Genomic DNA, 18530 nt, shown 5'->3' with positions numbered 1-18530 from the left:
ATCTTTGATCTCACAAAAGAAACATGGCTGTGTCTCTTCTGACTTTTCGGTCTTGACCTGATGGGTTACCTTTGGGCTATCTGTGCGGTGCTGGGGTTTTGACTGGCAATGTCACTGGACAAGTAATCCAGGGGCCCAGGCTAATGCTCTGAGGACACGGGTTCAAGTCCCACCATGGCAGCTGGTGGAATTTAAATTCAGTTAATAAAATCTGGAATTAAAAAGCTAGTAATTGTGACCATGAAACTAGCATCAATCGACGTAAAAATCCATCTGGTTCACTAACGTCCTTTAAGGGAATCTGCCATCCCTACCTGGTCTGGCCTACATATGAATACAGACCCACAACATGATTGACTCATAACTAACCTCAGGAATGGCCTAGCATGTCATTCAGAGCAAGGGCAATTAGGGATGGGCAACAAATGCTGGCCTTTCCAGTAACACCCACATCCCATGAAAGAATAACAAAAAATTGGCCCTATTGAGTAAGGAAGTGTGTTTACTTGTTACTCTTCTGATTTTTTATTTAAACCTGGAGCAATGCAGCATCTTTAAAATATTTTCCTCCAAAGACTACAATTTTGTGCCTGGTCTGGGTCTTGGGTGAGTCCCAGTAGAGTTGAAAGTATGGAATTGTGATTCATGTTGAAGATTTTTAAAGTGTGGGTACAACTTTAAGAGATTACAGGCTTCCAAGATGGTGTCACCGTTCACTGCAGAACAATGGATTTCCTGCACTTGCTGGTTTTTGTGGGCTTCGCAAAATGGTGGCACCAGGTTTCTGGAAGAAGAATCTTTAACAATGACTGGGATGGCTGTCTGTAAAATTGATTTATTCAGTGATGTAGCATCGTGAGCAGTGAGGCATTTAAATTAACTGCAGGCTTGTTGTTTAAGGATTCGTACAGTCATGAGGTTCCAGAGAGTTGAGCAAGTTAATTATTCATTTTTTACTTGTTGCTCTTTCTTTTCAACTCGGAGACCACATGTTGAGGCTCGGAGTCAGGGATCAGGGTTAGTGATGAGTTTCGTTTAAATGGCGTTTCTAACTGAATTAGTAAAAGGGGCTTTGCGGGACTGGCTGCAGCCTGAAAGTTAAAAGGATTTAGTTCAACCTTGCTGGGGACTGTGTGCAGAAGCTGGACTTCCAAGGGAAATTCTGTGGAGTCTTCTGCTGCAGTAAGACTTCCAGGCTCTTCACTTTGGAGCTTTTCTGGTGAATTTTCTCTGTCTGTAGCTTCAGTTGGGAGCTTCATTCAGTTGAGAATTCACTGAAGATTTTCTTTTTTCTAAGTATTTCAGCATTCTTGTGAGGTTGAGGTTATTTTGATCCCCAGCTGTCAGCATGTTGTAATGGTGTTGGTTACAGAACATGTCTGTTGAGAAAGTCTTCATGGTCTTCTGTATGTTAACAGCAAGTCTTTATTAACAACTTGTAACTATATACATATATAAGGTAAAGGCAAAGAGTTATCTCCATGTCTAAGTCTTAACACATTTTTGGCCAACACTAAACTGACTCTAGCTCTGGGTCATGTGCCTTCTTACATCACCAAGTGGGCCAATACTGTCCTCAGTCCCACATTAACCCTGTATATACCAGACTCATACTACACAGATTATCCGCCACTTATCCAGTACAGGAAGATAAAACCTTCATAGCAGAAGTTGAAGACTTCACAACCTTGACTACCAAATACTTGTCAGCAACAGACTCGAACTTATGAAATAAGAGCAGAAGTAGCCCATTTAGCCCCTCAAGCCTGCTCTGCCATTCAATAAGATCATGCCTCATCTGTTTGTGTAGAGTTCTACATTCCCCAATAACCTTGCCTAACTACATCTGCCTTAAAAATAATAAGTGACCCTGCTTCCACTGCCTTCTAAGGCAGAGAGTACCAAAGTTGCACAACCCTCCGAGAGAAAACATTTCTCCTCATCTCCTGGCCTATAAGAGTGACCCCTAATTTTAAAACAGTGCCCCCTAGTTCTGGACTCACCCACAAGAGGAAACGTCCACCTTGTCAAGACCATTCAGGATCTTATATATTTCAATCAGGTCATCCTTCACTCTTCTAAACTTTAATGGAAGCAAACCCAGCTATCCAATCTATCCTCATAACCCTTCCAGGTATCAATCTAATAAACCACATCTGAACCACCTCTAACGCATTTACATCTGTCCTTAAATAAAGAGAGCAAAATTGCACACAGTATTCGAGTTGTGGTTTCACCAAAGCCCTGTATAACTGAAGCATAACATCCTCACTTTTATAACAAAAACAGAATTACCTGGAAAAACTCAGCAGGTCTGGCAGCATCGGCGGAGAAGAAAAGAGTTGACGTTTCGAGTCCTCATGACCCTTCGACAGATTCTGTTTTTGTTTTGGATTTCCAGCATCCGCAGTTTTTTTGTTTTTATCCTCACTTTTATGTTCAATTCCTCTCGTAATAAAGGATACCATTCCATTTGCCTTCTCAATTACCTGCTGTACCTGCATACTAATATGTTATGACTCATGCACAAGAGCACCTAGATCCCTCTGCACCTTGGAATTCTGTAGTCATTCTCCTTTTAAATAATACTCTTGTTTTATTCTTCCTGCCAAAGTGAACAACTCCACATTTTCCCACACTATACTCCATCTGCCAGATTTTTGCCCACTCAATCAACTTATCGATATCCGTCTGCAAACTCCTTTTGTCCCCTTCACAACATACTTTCCTACCTACCTTTGTGTCATCTGCAAATTTAGCTACCATTCCTTTGCTCTCTTCATCTAAGTCGTTGATGTAAATTGTAAGAAGTTGAGGCCCCAGCACAGACCCTTGCGGAACTCCACTCGTCACATCCTGCCAATCAGACAAAGACCCATTTTTGCATACTCTCTATTTGGGCCAGCCAGCCAATCTTCTTTCCAGGCTATATGTTACCCACTACACCATGAGCTTTTATTTTCCTCAGTAACCTTTGATGTGATATCTTATTTAACGCCTTTTGGAAATCCAAATACAGTATGCCTCCAGGCTCCCCTTTATCCAGGGCACATGTTACTCCTTCAAAAAACGCTAATAAATTGGTTAAACATGATTTCCATTTCACAAAACCATGTTGACTCTTCCCAATTACCTTGAGTTTTTCCAAATGCCCAGCTATAACCTCCTTAATGATCAATTATAACACGTTCCTCATGACTAACGGGCCATTAGTTTCCTGTTTTCTGCCTCCCTCCATTCTTGAATAGAGGGGTTATATTTGCTACTTTCCAGTCTGATGGAACCTTTCCAATATCTAGGGAGTTTTGGAAAATTAACACCATTGCATCTATCATCTCATTAGCCACCTCTTTTAAGACACAAGGATGAAGTCTTCCTGAGCCAGGAGACTTGTCAGCCGGCAGCTCCATCAGCTTGCTCAGTATCGCTTTCCTTATGATTGTAATTTCACCAAGTTCCTCTCTCCCCTCCACTTCCTGATTTACAGCTATTACTGGAATGTTTTTTGTATCCTCAAAAGTGACGACAGAAGCAAACTATTAGTTCATTTCATCCACCATTTCTTTATATCTATAATTAACTCCACAATCTCACTATCTTGAGGACCAACATTCACTTTACCTTCTCTTTTCCTGTTTAAATACCTGTAGAAACGCTTACTGCCTGTTTTTACATTTCTAGCCAGCTTCCTCTCGTACTCTAATTTCTTTCTCCTGATTAACCCTTTAGTTATTCTCTGCCTTTCTTTATATTCTGACCAAGTTGCTCTAATTTCACACAGCCCAAAGGCAAGATGAAGAATACATCCAGATTCACATGTACTCCCTGGTAGGATGGCCACATACATTCCAAACGACCCCACCTCATGTCATCACTTCACCACAACCAGACGACCTCCTGGTAGACGATGCAAGGGTGCTGGTACCACAAGCTTTCCGACCAGAAGACCTCCGGAAGATGCACCAAGGATATCTTGGTAAGCCAAATGCTGAGCCAGGGCACAGCAGTCAGTATGGGAGCCAGGGAATTTCATACTCTATTGAAGAGATCGTCTCCACCCACCACCGAAGCATTATAGCAGCAGTGTGCATCATCTATAAGATTCACTGCAGGAACTCACCAAGGCTACTTCGACAGCACCTTCCATCCAAATCCATGACCTCTACCACCTAGAAGGACAAGGGCAACAGATACATGGGAATACCACCACCTTCAATCTCCCCTCCAAGCCACACACCATCCTGACTTGGACCTATATTGCCGTTCTTCCAGTGCCACTGGGTCAAAATCCTGGAACTCCTTCCCAAACAGCATTGTCGGTGTATCTACACCACATGGACTTGCAGCAGTTCAAGAAGGCAGCTCACCACCTTCTCAAGGGCAATTAGGGATGGGCAATAAAAGTGCTGGCCTAGCCAGCTCTGCCCATGTCCCGTGAAAAAATAAGAAACAAAATAGCTACATGGCCTCACCTCTGATGCCGTTATTACCTCCTTGAAGTAAGTGTTCTCTACACATGGCATTCCAGACACTGTCATCTCTGATAACAGATAACAATTTTCCAACGAGTGCTTCCAATCCTTCTCAGGGTTGTATGGATTTGTGCATGCCACAAACTCCCCAAAATGCCCTTAGTCTAATGGAGAAGCTGAGCTAGGAGTATGCACTATAAAAGTCCTACTGACGAAGAATGATGACTCTGAGCTCGCTCTGCTTAGGTATCACTCCACACAATTGCATAATGGGTTTTCCCCATGCGAACCTCTGATGGGCTGCAGGCTAAAGATCCAGCTTCCTTTCCGAGCCAGAGACACGGCAGCATTCCAGTCCCAGTAGTGCCACCAGGAGCAGTGGCCACTGCTGGAACTGGAGTCAGTCCCTGAACAGGGGTGTTGCTGGAGGCTGGTAAGTTGGGGGCCTTGCCAAGGCCAGTCAAGCAGGCCCTGGCTAGGGATAGAGGGGCCGGTAATTGGGAGGGCAGTGTGGTGTGGGGTGGGGGCTATTTCAAGCATGAGGCCCCTTTCCACATAAGGTGCCCAATCAGGAGGCCCCTTCTAATCTCATAGGCAGGCCACCAGGGTCACCCCACTTTGTTTCCAAATAGGAAGACCATGATTGAGCTACGAAGAAGGGAGAAGCCTATCAAGCGAGTCAAGCTCGTATGTTTAACCAGAGGCAGAGTACTCCATGCATGATCAGAGACCAGACCCATGCTTGTACAGTAATTGACAAGCTACAGAAACTGAGATCGTATCTGGTCAAGACACATTTAGATATAATTCGAAGGAACAGATCTGCCCTAATTTCAATAAACAGAAAACCATTAACAGCATGGGCAGAGCACCCTGACCCTCAAGAGAATGTCACACCTTAAGAACCACAAATGAGGAAAACCAGGAGTGACAACACCCACGAGCTGACCTCAGAGGAACAGAATTCCCATCTACCTTGGAAGGAGCTCCACACTCATTCAGAAATAACGGTGAAGTCACCAAAGAGACTTTCCTTTTAAGAGAAGAGACTTTGGGAGGAGGTGTAGGAGAATGTGTGCATAATAATATAGGGATAAAGACTCTAGGGCAAAATGCAGAGTAATGATAGCACCTTATACATATGCTCAATAGCTATGTCATAGTCAAGTCACTCATAGAGAAGAGGAGTGTGAAGCACCTCAGAGAGTTGCCCCAGCTATGTCTTAATCTTATTTAACCTTTTTAAATAGTTAACATGTAAATAAATGTTTTTGAACAAAAAAAAACATTGCCTCCAGCAAGATCTCTTCTTGAGTAAGAAAACAACAAATCCCAAGATAAACCCACACTAACAGATTCAGGAAGCTAGCAAGGAGTGCATTGGAGAAGTCAAGTGTAGAGTAACAAAGGCAAGAATTGCAGTTCAGATAAAATGAGCAAAGCAGATGGCTCTGGTACTTGAGAATAAAAACTTGTGAATTATACAAATATTGTTCAGTTTGGTGAAATAAATCATTAGTCCTGGCCCTGATTACTAGTAAATGCTTACTTATTTATGGAGACATTAACCTATTTATTTTATTATCCTCATTGTAATTTCAAAGCCATGATATTGACATGACATTGTTAATTCTGAAGAGTATAAATATTAATTGTTGATTCATTTGATATAATTTGTAGATTAATTTGAGGAGCTGTTTACCTTCAATTCACCTTGTAAACTGAACAATAAAAAGCAACTCTAAGATGATCAAGATCAATAAGTCAATAAGTAGTCATTTGGTAGCACAGAACTTGAATGTTGCTCAAAAGAGAGACATGTCAAAGCTTTTCATCTTGCACACATCAGCACACTTTGCAAGAATACCAATATAAGGGAAAACAACAATTTATACTGTATGTGAAGAGAGTGCTAATTGGTTGGCAAGTGGATTCTGATTTTTTTAAAATTATTCATTCATGGGATGTAGGTGTCATTGGCAAGGCCAGCATTTATTGCCCATCCTTAATTGCCCTTGTTCAGAGACCATTTAAGAGTCAATCACATTGTTGTGGACCTGGAATCACATGTAGGCCAGACCAGGTAAGGACAGCAGGTTTCCTTCCCTAGAGGAGGAGGAAACCCTAAACCAGATAGGTTTTTTTTTACGACAATTGTCATGGTCATCATCAGACTTTTAATTCCAGATTTTTTTTTTATTGAATTCAAATCTCACCATCTGCCGTGGTGGGAGTTGAACTTGGGTCCCCAGAGAATTACCCTGTGTCTCTGGAATTGCCATGGAGAGTGTACCAGTGATAACAAATGACAGTTAACTGCCAAGCATTGTTTGAAATTTAAACTAGGCAGCTTAACCCTGTTGGTCAAGGCATTACCCTGAGGAATGAGTCAGCAAATGGCTGTCACTTATTTTGTTTAGCTGAAACAGGTGCAGTATGTGTACACATTCTGTCTGTCTGCAAAGAACAGGGTCCTGTGTATATTAATATAGCTTCCAGTACAAGCAAATGCACCACACTGCATGGTCAACTGACAATCTTAAATTGGTTGTCCACGTAATTCTTAGCACAGAGGATTATTTAGCAAATGTTGTCCAACCGTGGAATCACATCTAATGTTGGACACTGTGTTTTGAGTATTGCAAGCACAGGTTGGTTGGGTACGGTCTGTACCTTGCCTGTTCTGAACAGCAGCTGGGACTTGCTGTTTGATACAATCTGCCAGTCTTTGGGATGTGGCCTACATACCTAGCATCACACTGGCACTGAAATTCCAGAAAAAAAAATCTGGAATTACAAGTCAGGAGTGTGATGGAATACTCCCCACTTGCCTGGATGAGTGTGGCTCCCACAACGCTCAAGAATTTGGACACCATCCAGGACGAAGCAGCCGGCTTGATTGGCATTGCATCCACAAACAAACATTCACCCCCTCCACCACCAATGCACAGTAACAGCAATGTATACCATCTACAAAATGCACTGCAGGAATTCACCAAGGCTCCTTAGACAGCACCTTCCAAACCCACGACCACTACCATCTAGAAGGACAAGGGCAGCAGATAGGTGGGAACACCACCACCTGGAGGTTTCCCTCAAAGTCACTCACCATCCTGACTTGGAAATATATCGCAGTTCCTTCACCGTCGCAGGGTCAAAGTCCTGGAACTCCCACCCTAACAGCACTGTGGGTGTACCTACACCACATGGACTGCAGCGGTTCAAGAAGACAGCTTACCACCACCTTCTCAAGGGTAACTAGGGATGGGCAATAAATGCTGGCTCAGCCAGCGAAGCCCACATCCCGTGAATGAATAAAAGAAACATTATTCATTTGCGTGATAGGTAGGATGTCATCTTGGCTTGACGGCAGCATCTAGTTAGTGGCGAATGTGTTGCTTCTGCATAGTAGCAACGTAAAACAGCTAGTTTCACCAGTTGCTCAAATTTTTGAGATAGCTTGCCCTTCCAGAGTAATCCGAGGTAGACTAGGCACTTTTCACGGCTTAAGGCCTTAGGCCCATTCATGAGTTTGCGTGATATACAGCGCTAAATGATCTGATCAGGGTAGCCATTATCCTGCAGGATGCCTTTGATATTTCTTCGACATGTCCCTTTTCTCAGCAAAAATCAATAAGTATCTTACTTCTCCAGCAGGTGGCTACAGAGGACATTTATAAGTAATTTCAGAGGATCAGTCGGATGTCAAGAGTGGATTATCGCAATAAAAATTGCTCTGGAATAACTTCCTCGAGAGCTGCACAAATAATTTATTACATTTGTAATGTGCAAAGTAAATGCATTTATTTCCTGCATCCCTATAGCTCCCTGGGATTAAATTACCGTTTTTCTCCAGTACTTAAATTTCATTGATTTATTCAGTGTACAGTAGTAGGCACTTTATGGTTTCTTTTAAAACTAGTTTGAATGTTCAACGATTATTAAAACCTACACAAATTTACCTTCAGTATGTTCAATCTTCCAATACTATGCATTTGAGAGGGAGGGGAAGGGGAACTGTAACACGGGTATAAATTTTCACTGTACCAGAAGATAAATAGGTGTTGAGCTCTGCATTTTGTATTCCTTTATCAATGGATCTTGAAAGAGTTGCCTTGACATTAATTTACAATTAATAGCATAGGTTGTGGACTATAGGCCATCAATCTCATCAGTTCTCATTGGGCTGAATTTTACATAGAGGCCTTACCCCCAACCAGTGGCTGAAAAATCAGAACCTCCGCCAACCCTGGAAGCCATGGCCATATTTTACGTTTGTCAGGTAGTTAGTTGCCTAACGTTGTGGCTTCCACCCATGTGAGGCAAGATGTCCTACCTCCAAGAGGCCAATCAGAGAGACAGCAGCGCTCCAATCCCAGGAGTGCCACCAGGAGCAGTGGCCACTGTTGGGACTGGAGTCATTCTCTGAGCAAGAGTGTTGCTGGAGGCCGGAGTTTGAGATAAGTTGGGGGCCTCGCTGAGGACAGTCAAGCAGGCCTTGACCAGGGAGGGAGGGGCCATTGACTGGAAGGCCGGTGCGGTGGGGGTGGGGCTGGTCCAAGTCTTGGGTCCCTTTCCACTGGGGTGCACAAGATGCCCACTCAGGAGACCCCACTCAGGAGACCTTTCCCAAGCCCGTAGGCAGCCCACAAGGCTACATGGGCACATCCCCCACCCCCGGGTAAAATAGCTTAAGGCTTAATTGGCCCAAGAGCAGGCAGGCCACCATACACCTACCTCGCCACTGGTAAAATACCAGAAGCCAGTAGGTGACATGCACAGTACCATCCGCCCACCCATGCACCCACCACCTACCTGCTTGCTCTTGGTGGTGGCATGGAGGTTTAAAATTCCAGCCTTTATTTCAGCCCTTAACTTACTAATGTCCCTTACAGATTCTATTCAAAGTAATAGTTTTGAATTATTTTCTTTTTTGGCAAATGACCCCCAATCATATTCTAATATACTGTAATTATTTTCTTCATTTTGTCTTACTTGACCTCAAGATATAAATACCGTAAGCCTAACTCCATGGGTGTGATTAGTGGCAGTAAGTACGTTAGCTCATTCTACCTTCAGTGATTCCTCTTTTCTCTAAAACGAGGTGATCTGCTGCAATAAGTTGTCACGACCCACTTGGGATAGTGTGTTATGATACTAAACCCCTGTTTCCTGAGCTGTGACAAATGTGAAAATAGTTTGATCAAACCACCAGATTGCTTCAATTCTACCTGTTTAATTTAGGTTAACAGAATACGAGCACCAGGTTTGTAAACTTAAGTAAATAACTGTTTATTGAACAAACTGTCATTAACCAGTGGCAAAAATGAAATACGAACTGCAAATTTCTAATGCTATAATTTAAACTCTACTCCCTTCTTAAATCCCTATATACACACATACAAGGCACTGGATTGGTAACCCAGAGACCCAGGGTAATGCTCTGCAGATATGGCAGATGGTGGAATTTGAATTCAATAAATATCTGGAATTAAAAGTCTGATGATGACCAAGAAACCATTGCCGATTGTCATGAAAACCCATCTGGTTCACTAGTGTCCTTTAGGGAAGGAAATCTGCTATCCTTACCTGGTCTGGCCTACACATGACTCCAGACCCACAGCAATGTGGTTGACTCTTAAATACCCTCTGAACAGGACAATTAGGGATTGACAATAAATGCTGGCATGGGGTAAAACAGTTCAATAGCACCAATTCCGGAGTACAGGATTCAATGGGTTGATTTTGTTCGATGTCTTCCAAATTCCCTTCAGTTCTTGCTGATGACATGAACTAGTCTTCCAGCACTTTCAGTATTTAGTTCACTGGTTGAGCACCTGCCTTTCAATGTCTCTAATGGTGATTTTCCCTTTTGCCTCTTGACAGGAGTTTTCAGAGAGAGAGGGGGCAGGTTATAGAGATATGAGAAGAAAAGCCAGCTAATTATTATTGTGGAATTACTGGAATCTTCCACACACAGGAGAAAGAGGTTTTAGTCTTGTGCCTTTCAGTCCAGGAGCTCTTCTGCTGCCTTGCTCTTCACACAAACCCTGGTCAGGAGCCAATTAAATGCAGGACTGCATAACTGTATATATCTCTCATCCTGTTCCAGTAGACATGTCTTTCAACCTGCAGCTATTACAATCTTAATCCACAGTCCAACAGAAAATAAAAAGGTATGTTCTTTACAAAGTGTTTTTCACTGTACATTAGTATCCTTCTTCAGATAGCTTTTATACTTACAAACCTAAGAAGATGTTGAGTTGTGTTTTACAACTACCTGTAATCTCCAATGGCGGCAGCAAGCATAGAGTTAGATAGGTACATATGGACAGAAAGAAGCATCTATTTTATCTGCCCATTTTCAGAATAATGCAATATGATAGCGGACAGGGCTAGGGGACTTACAGTCCAGAACATTATATTGTGAGTGGAAAGATATGACAGAGTAAATACATTATTAAAGTAGAGAGAGACAGTACAGAATCCATTCTATTAAATGGATGTTCAAAGTACATATTGAAATAATGAACACCAGCTTGACAACAGGTTTAAGTTTCCCAAGTCTTATTAAAATCAAAAGCAGGCAAATCAACAAGCTTAAGACAAAAAATGCCCCAGCTCCAAATGTATTTTTTAATTTAAATCTGTAATTTGGTTAGAAAAATAATATATGTGGTCAAAAACAAAAATACCTGGAAAAACTCAGCAGGTCTGACAGCACCTGCGGAGAGGAACACAGTTAACGTTTCGAGTTTGTATGACTCTTCAACAGAACTAAGGAAAAATAGAAAAGAGGTGAAATATAAGCTGGTTTAAGGGGGATGTTGGGGGGGAGTGGTGGGACAAGTAGAGCTGGATAGAGGGCCAGTGATAGGTGGAGATAACCAAAAGATGTCACAGACAATCCAGCTTTACTTGTCCCACCTCCCCCCCCCACTTAAACCAGCTTATATTTCACCTCTTTTCTATTTTTCCTTAGTTCTGTTCAAGAGTCATACAGACTTGAAACGTTAACTGTGTTCCTCTCCGCAGATGCCGTCAGATCTGCTGAGTTTTTCCAGGTATTTTTGTTTTTGTTTTGGATTTCCAGCATCCACAGTTTTTGGCTTTTACCTTAATATATGTAGGTATATGGATCACATATACATATATCACATAGTTTCAAACTGCAGATTTTGTTGCAACACAACTTGTTGTGCCTACCCCTCAATAAAACTTTTCTTCGTTCAACTGTAGAATGTACCCACAAAATTGCCCTACAGAACTGAATTCTATCTTACCATCCACCATCCACCATCCCCACCTAATGGCCGTAACAGAAACAACATCAATAACGTGACAAGTGTATGTACAGGATTCTTTTTTGTTATCCCATAACATGAATTTCTAATAACAGATGCATTATTCAAATAAATTTGGTTTATGTTTGAAACACGTGGTTAAGAATATCAATGCAGCATTATTTTGCTTTGAGGAAGTGGTCATTTTCTTTAAATGTGAAACAACAACACTCTTACCTTTGATGCCAAGCCTTCTCTTTCTTTCCTCATTTCTTCATGCACTGCTTTCTTGGCATTTGTAATTTTTTCTTGCTGAGAAGCTAGCTCCCTTTCTAGCCGTTCTTTCTGACGCAACATCTCATTCTTCAGCTGCTCACAATGGACCAGAACCTAGAGAAAAGGAAAATAAAACTGCTCTTTGAAACTAATCAGAACATGACAGGCTAATAGATTATTGCATTGTACCTTGTTTTGGGAATGGAGCTAGATAGTAGTTTCATGCGAGTTCCAATCTATCTGAGTTCCCAAACACTACACAGATTTTTTTTTATATTTAAATCACATTGCTCTGTTTATTCTTATATAATATTAATGTACTCCATATGAAAAAAATGGTTGAATTCTGCACGCATTGTGCGTGTGCGATCAGCAGGACCAGAAGTGGACGCGATATTGATTCTGGCCACAACCGCAACTGACACGCGATTTTATTCTGGCTGGCCAATTAAGGCCCAGCCTGCGTGAAACGCGCCCGAGACATTGACACAGCGCTGCCGGTGGGGGCGAGAGAGGGAGCGTGACGGGCCCAGGTCCAAAGAGGACCCAGAGGAGGGATATAAAAACTGCACAGGCCGCTCCCTGAAGGCTGCCAGAAGTTGGTGAGGAGCCTCAGAAAGCTGTCCAGGAGAGAGTCTAAAATCTGGCCTCAGCATGTGCTGGGCACAGCAGGTGGGAGGGCAATGCCAATGGACACTCTGCCCCATGATTCTCTGACAAGTGCCTTGTGGAGGCAGCGAGTGCCTGGCATGATATTCGATGTTGTGGGATAGCAGAAGGAGACCACCCCACCAAAGGAGGCCTTGATGGAGGTGGCTGCCCAGGTGAGCAGGCATGATGATGTGCACCGACAGAGTCCCAGTGCCGAAAAAGGTTCAATGATCTTCAGTGATCTGCAAGGGTGAATACCAACCTTGCAGCGAACTACGTATAGATGCTTTGGAAGATGGATGTTCATCGTAGCACACAGGGGTGTGAGAAGAAGAGTGCCAAATAGCATATTTCGCTATGCTGGCCAAGGCTGGGAGATGTTTCTGCTTGTTTTGGGTGCATAGAAGAGTGAGGTGTGCCAGTCTGACAGATATTTCATTCTGGCTCTCCAAAGGGTTAGGGTGGGTGGGAATGAGGTTGGTGTGATTGTTGCATGTTGAGGATGGACAAACGCATGCACTTTTGTCCGTACAGAAGAGAAGCCATAATGCGCTGGAGCATGCACGAATGGATGGCAGTGTGCCCAACATCCTGATCCTTTCCAGTTTGACATGGACATGGACATGGAATGCGAGTGAGGAGCAAGGTCCACAGGTCGCAGAGAGGCAGGGGTCTTGGAGGACAGTAAAAGTCCAGTGGATAGATGAGAGACTGGGGAGTGTGCAAGAAAAGGTAGGGCCGTGGCATCTTGAATGAGAAGTTCAAATTCAGAGGACCCATTGCTTGTCCAATCACAATGCCTCAGTGAGGTAGTTGTCCTTTGTGGCAAGCAACCATTGTGCATTCACGGTCACTTAGGAATGATTTTTGCACCAAACATATTCTCTTCCTCCCTCAGATGCATCATCCTCACGACGTTCTGTAGACCCCGAGGACCCCCCTTGACACCTGAGGAGCCGCCAACAGATGCACCTATGTCACAACTTCTCTCTGCACCAAGTACCAGTGCAGATACAGGCACATCAGTGGGCAATAGCGTGTCTGCTCAGTTGGTAGTGCACAGAGGTGAGGGCACATCACACTCGCTTGAGAAGTTGGCAGAGGCAGAGTGCCCGGGAGGCTGGCAGGCAGAGGACTGCTGGAGACAAGGACCATGCTGTGTCTGAGGCAGATGATGAGCCTCTGGAGTCGTCCATCAGGCAGCAGGTGCTGGAAGCCCAGCGGGATGCATGGCAGGATCTGGCAGAGATCCCCAAGGTGTGCATACCACAGTCCCTGTCATGGAGGAATCCATGTGGAGTGTGAGCACTGTATTGACCTGGAGCTCCAAGCGCACAGCCTCCTCCATCGAGAGAGTGGCAACTCTCATGGAGAGGCAACCCCAGGAACATTATCAGCAGTTTCTGGGGCTATGCTCGGACCTGCAAGCCCACACACTGGCAGTGACCTCAGCAGGGGTTTAGAGGAGATTACAGAGATAGGGAGTGGCAAGACTATGGAGGGATTTGAAAATAAGGATGAGAATTTTGAAATCAAAATGTTGCTTGCCTGGGAGACAATGTGGGCCAGCAAGCCCACATTGGGGGGAATGGTGGCATTGTGGTAATGTCACCAGTCTAGTAATCCAGAGGCCCAGTCTAATGCTCTGGGGCTTTGGGTTCAATTCCCACGTCTGGTGGAATTTAAATTCAATTAACACATCTGGAATTGAAAACTAGTCTCAGTAATGGTGATCACGACACTATCATCAATTGTCATAAAGACCCATCTGGTTCACTTGAGGGAAGAAAATCTGCTGTCCTTACCTGTTCTGGCCTACATGTGACTCCAGATCCACAGTAATGTGGTTGACTCTTAACTACCCTCTGAAAAGGCCTAGCAAGCCACTCAGTTCAAGGGCAATTGGGGTTGGGCAAGATATGCTGGCCTTGCCAATGACGCCCATATCTCATGAAAGAATTAATAAAAGAATCACAGGGGTGATAAGTGATCAGGGTTTGGTTAGAGCTTGGGCAGCATGATTTTGGACGATCACAAGTCTACAGAGGATAGAATGAAGGAGACCGTCCAGGAGTGGTCAAGTTTAGAGGTAGAAACAATGGGAGCACATTATGTTAATGACTATTTTGCCTTGGTTGTCAATAAATGCACTTTGGAAAGTTTGTCTTAAAAAGGGGTTGTTTTTCCACCTGAACAGTGCTGATGAAAGGTCATCGACCTGAAACGTTAACTGTTTCTCTCTCCACAGATGTTACTTCAGCTTTTGTATTTCCAACATTTTGTTTCTATTTCAAATTTTCAGCATCCACATTTTGTTTTCTTTTTCACCCATCATGGTTCTTATAGAGATCAGTTTATTTTATGATTCATTTGATAATACAACAGCAGTAGCTGGTTTGTGCCACGTGAGAAGTTTTCAGAAACCATGGTCAGAAGATACACTACCTAGTACAGTGAAATCAAAGGTTAACAGGGACAAAATACTATTGCAGAATTAAAATGTTGAGCCAATGAAGATGCACTGCCTTCATGTTTCAGTTAATTTCAGCTGGCAGTACACTCTTCTCTCTATTAGAAGCTAACAGATTCAGCCTTTAGGCCCATCAAGTCAATGCCATATTTTATTCCCTCCATACAAGCTCCATGGTCTATTCCCATACTTTCTTTCTTAAGCCCTTTAATATTCCTGCTTTTTGAACAATTATCTAATACTTATTGAAATAATTTACGGATGCTGCTTCAAAAAAGGATTGTGTCAAAGAGTTCAATATTTCTACCACCTTCCCTGGAAAGAAACTTTTCAAATGTCTGCTTAAATTCTTTTTGGGGTACCTTTAGACTGTATTCTTTTGTTGCTGTCTTGTCAAACAGTGAAATCACATTATCACTCTTTACCTTACTGGAAACCTTCATCATCTTGAAAACTTCTTAACCTTATCAGCATTAATGAAAAAAATCCTAACTTTTCAAGTCTTTCATCATAACATTTCATTAAAAGTATATTGTACATTTTCCATGTCTTTTACATTATTCCTATAAAGGATACCCAAAACTGCACAGAATATTCCAATTGTGGCCGAACTAAAAGTGTCATACAAGTTCAACATCATGTCCTATGTTTTTAGATACAAAGCAATATTAAAGATCTCATTTGCTTATTTTATTCTAATTATTTGATCTTTTTACTTGTGAATTTGCTTTATAGCAGTAGAGGTGAATCTGAGAACTGTTTACAGAAAGCCAAATGCAGCAAATTTGACTCAAAACAGCTCGCGGTAACAACAGAAATGCCTGGTGAACTGGATGTAGCTGTGGGTGCAGTATGTTAGTGGCAGTATAGAACTGCCAAGAAAAGAAAAGAAAGATACCAAATATTTTAACAGTTCTGACATTTCCTCCATCGCCGGGTCAGAAGTAGGGATGTTTGCTGAAGATTACACAGTACTCAGTACCATTCACGACACCTCAGATACTGAAGCAGTCCATGCCCATATACAGCAAGACCTAGACAACTTTCAGGCTTGGGCTGATAAGTTGCAAGTGACATACGTGCCACACAAGTTCCAGGCAATGACCATCTCCAACAAGAGAATCTAACCATCGCCCCCATTATTAACATCCTCAAGGTTACCATTGACCAGAAACTGAACTGGGCTAAATATGCAAATAAAAGCAAAATACTGCGGATGCTGGAAATCTGAAACAGAAATAAAAATAGCTGGAAAAACTCAGCAGGTCTGAAAGCATCTGCGGAGAGGGATACAGTTAACGTTTTGAGTCCGTATGACTCTTCACCAGAACGGAGGAAATATGGAAATATATAGGGCCAGATATGTAAATACTGTGGCTACAAGAGCAGGTCAGAGGCTAGGGATCCTGCGGCACATAACTCAAATCCTGAGTCCCCAAAGCCTGTCCACCATCTACAAGGCACAAGTCAGGAGTCTGATGGAATACTCCCCACTTGCCTGGATGAACCATCCAGGACAAAACAGCCCATCCACAAAAATTCACTCCCTTCACCAACGACACACTGTTCCAGCAGTGTGCACCATCTACAAGATATACTGAACGAACTCACCAAGGCTCCTTGCACAGCACCTTCCAAAGCCACGACTGCTACCATCTAGAAAGGCAAAGACAGCAGATGCATGGGAACACCACCACCTGGAAGTGCCCTTGCAGGCCACACATCATCCTGACTTGGAAATATATCGCCGTTGCTTCACTGTTGCTGGGTCAAAATCCTGGAACTCCCTCCCTAACAGCACAAAGGGTTAACTACATAAATGGGCTGCAGCAGTTCAGGATGGCAATAAATGCTGGCCAGCCAACGACACCCACATCCCATGAATGAATTTTTAAAAAATCATTCAGGACAAAGCAGCCTGCTTGATCAGCACCTCATCCACCATTGGTGCAGAGTGGCAGCAGTGTGCAGGATATACAAGATGAACTGCAGCAACTCACCAAGCCTTCAACACCTTCCAAACCTGCAACATCTACCATCTTGAAGGACAAGGGCAGCAGGCACATGGGAACACCACCAACTGCAAGTTCCCCTACAAGCCACACAAGCCTGACTTTGAACTATATTGCCATTCCTTCACTGTCACTAGGCCAAAAACCTGGAACTCGCTTTCTAACAGCAATGTGGGTGTACCTACTCTAGGTGGACGAAGTTGAAAAAGGGTGGCTCACCATTACCTTCTCAAGGGCAATTGGGGATGGGCAACAAATATTGGCCTTGCCTGCGGTGCTCAGATCCCATGAAAGAATAAAAAAACAACTTTCTCCCTTACGAAGCTCAGCAATTTCTATTTCCTATTTCTAAGACAACTGCCCACAATGCTTCTTTTTGTCTCTCCCTCTCCGAAGGAACTATAAAATATACACATCTCAGTCACTAAACTAGAGCCATTCTTTCCTTTCAGCGGACATCAAAGTGGCCATAACAAAAATAGACCTGCACTATACAATGCTTTTCACGACTACTGGATACCTCAAAGCATTTTAAAAACAATGAAGTGCTTTTGAAGTGTAGACTGTTGTAATGTAGGAAATGAAGCAGGATTTCGGTATCCCTCTTCATTGCTTTCCATTTCTCTCCTGGTGTTTGACAAGGTGTTTACTAAAACCAGCTTTCACAGCCATATTTCCTTCCTCAGTACAAAAACAGAATTACCTGGAAAAACTCAGCAGGTCTGGCAGCATCAGCGGAGAAGAAAAAAGTTGATGTTTCGAGTCCTCATGACCCTTCGACTAGTTCCAGGACATACAATGCTCCTCGGATCGCTATTCTCGTCGCATTCTGAGATCCATACTCAGTGCCATGCGCCGCCATATGAACACACTCGACCTCTCCCTCCAGAAGCACCGCTGCACCCTATTTCTAAGCTGCACGTGCCCCCAGTTTCATTTTATTCTTCGTCTCATCCGACGCCTCAACAAGAAACTCTGTCTCTTTCTTTCAGGTGCAAAGGAACGCAAGGTCCAACAACTTATCGACACCAACACCCATCCAGGACCCTCCACCCTGCCTGCCTGTCCCTATCCCATCTTCCAATCCCAGCCCCAGTCGCGTATTCACCATATCCCCTGACCTTCCCCTCTCTGATGCTGAACATTCAGTGCTTAGCAAAGGACTTAGTTTCATACCCTTGCACCCTCATCTCAATGAATTTTGGGCTCGGCACGGTGCTGAACTCTTCTTCTGCCGCCTTTGTCTCCGTGCTCACTTCTTTGGGCAGGAGTCCTCTCCCCATTCAACGGATCCTTTTACCTGCCTCCAATATACTCCCTCCACCTGGATTCTTACCTTCTCTTGATCTTTTCATTGAGAACTGTC

The 18530-nt window shown here is 43.3% G+C and overlaps 1 protein-coding gene across 5 annotated transcripts in view; it reads right to left on the bottom strand.

Annotated features, from left to right (window-relative positions):
- Positions 1–18530, bottom strand: part of sdccag8 (SHH signaling and ciliogenesis regulator sdccag8) — a 414295-nt gene that overhangs the window by 336134 nt on the left and 59631 nt on the right. For all 5 annotated transcript variants that reach the window (XR_005945612.1, XR_005945613.1, XM_041209153.1 and 2 more), the window contains one exon: positions 11993–12145. Coding sequence is in view for 3 of the 5 variants with exons in the window: in XM_041209153.1 (XP_041065087.1) it covers positions 11993–12145 (153 nt within the window). In the remaining 2 variants the exon portion in view is untranslated. The remainder of the gene's footprint in view (positions 1–11992; positions 12146–18530) is intronic.

The sequence above is a fragment of the Carcharodon carcharias genome, chromosome 2 (genome assembly GCF_017639515.1).
Source record: "Carcharodon carcharias isolate sCarCar2 chromosome 2, sCarCar2.pri, whole genome shotgun sequence".
Lineage (NCBI taxonomy): Eukaryota > Metazoa > Chordata > Chondrichthyes > Lamniformes > Lamnidae > Carcharodon > Carcharodon carcharias.
This window is presented reverse-complemented; position numbering and strand designations above follow the sequence as displayed.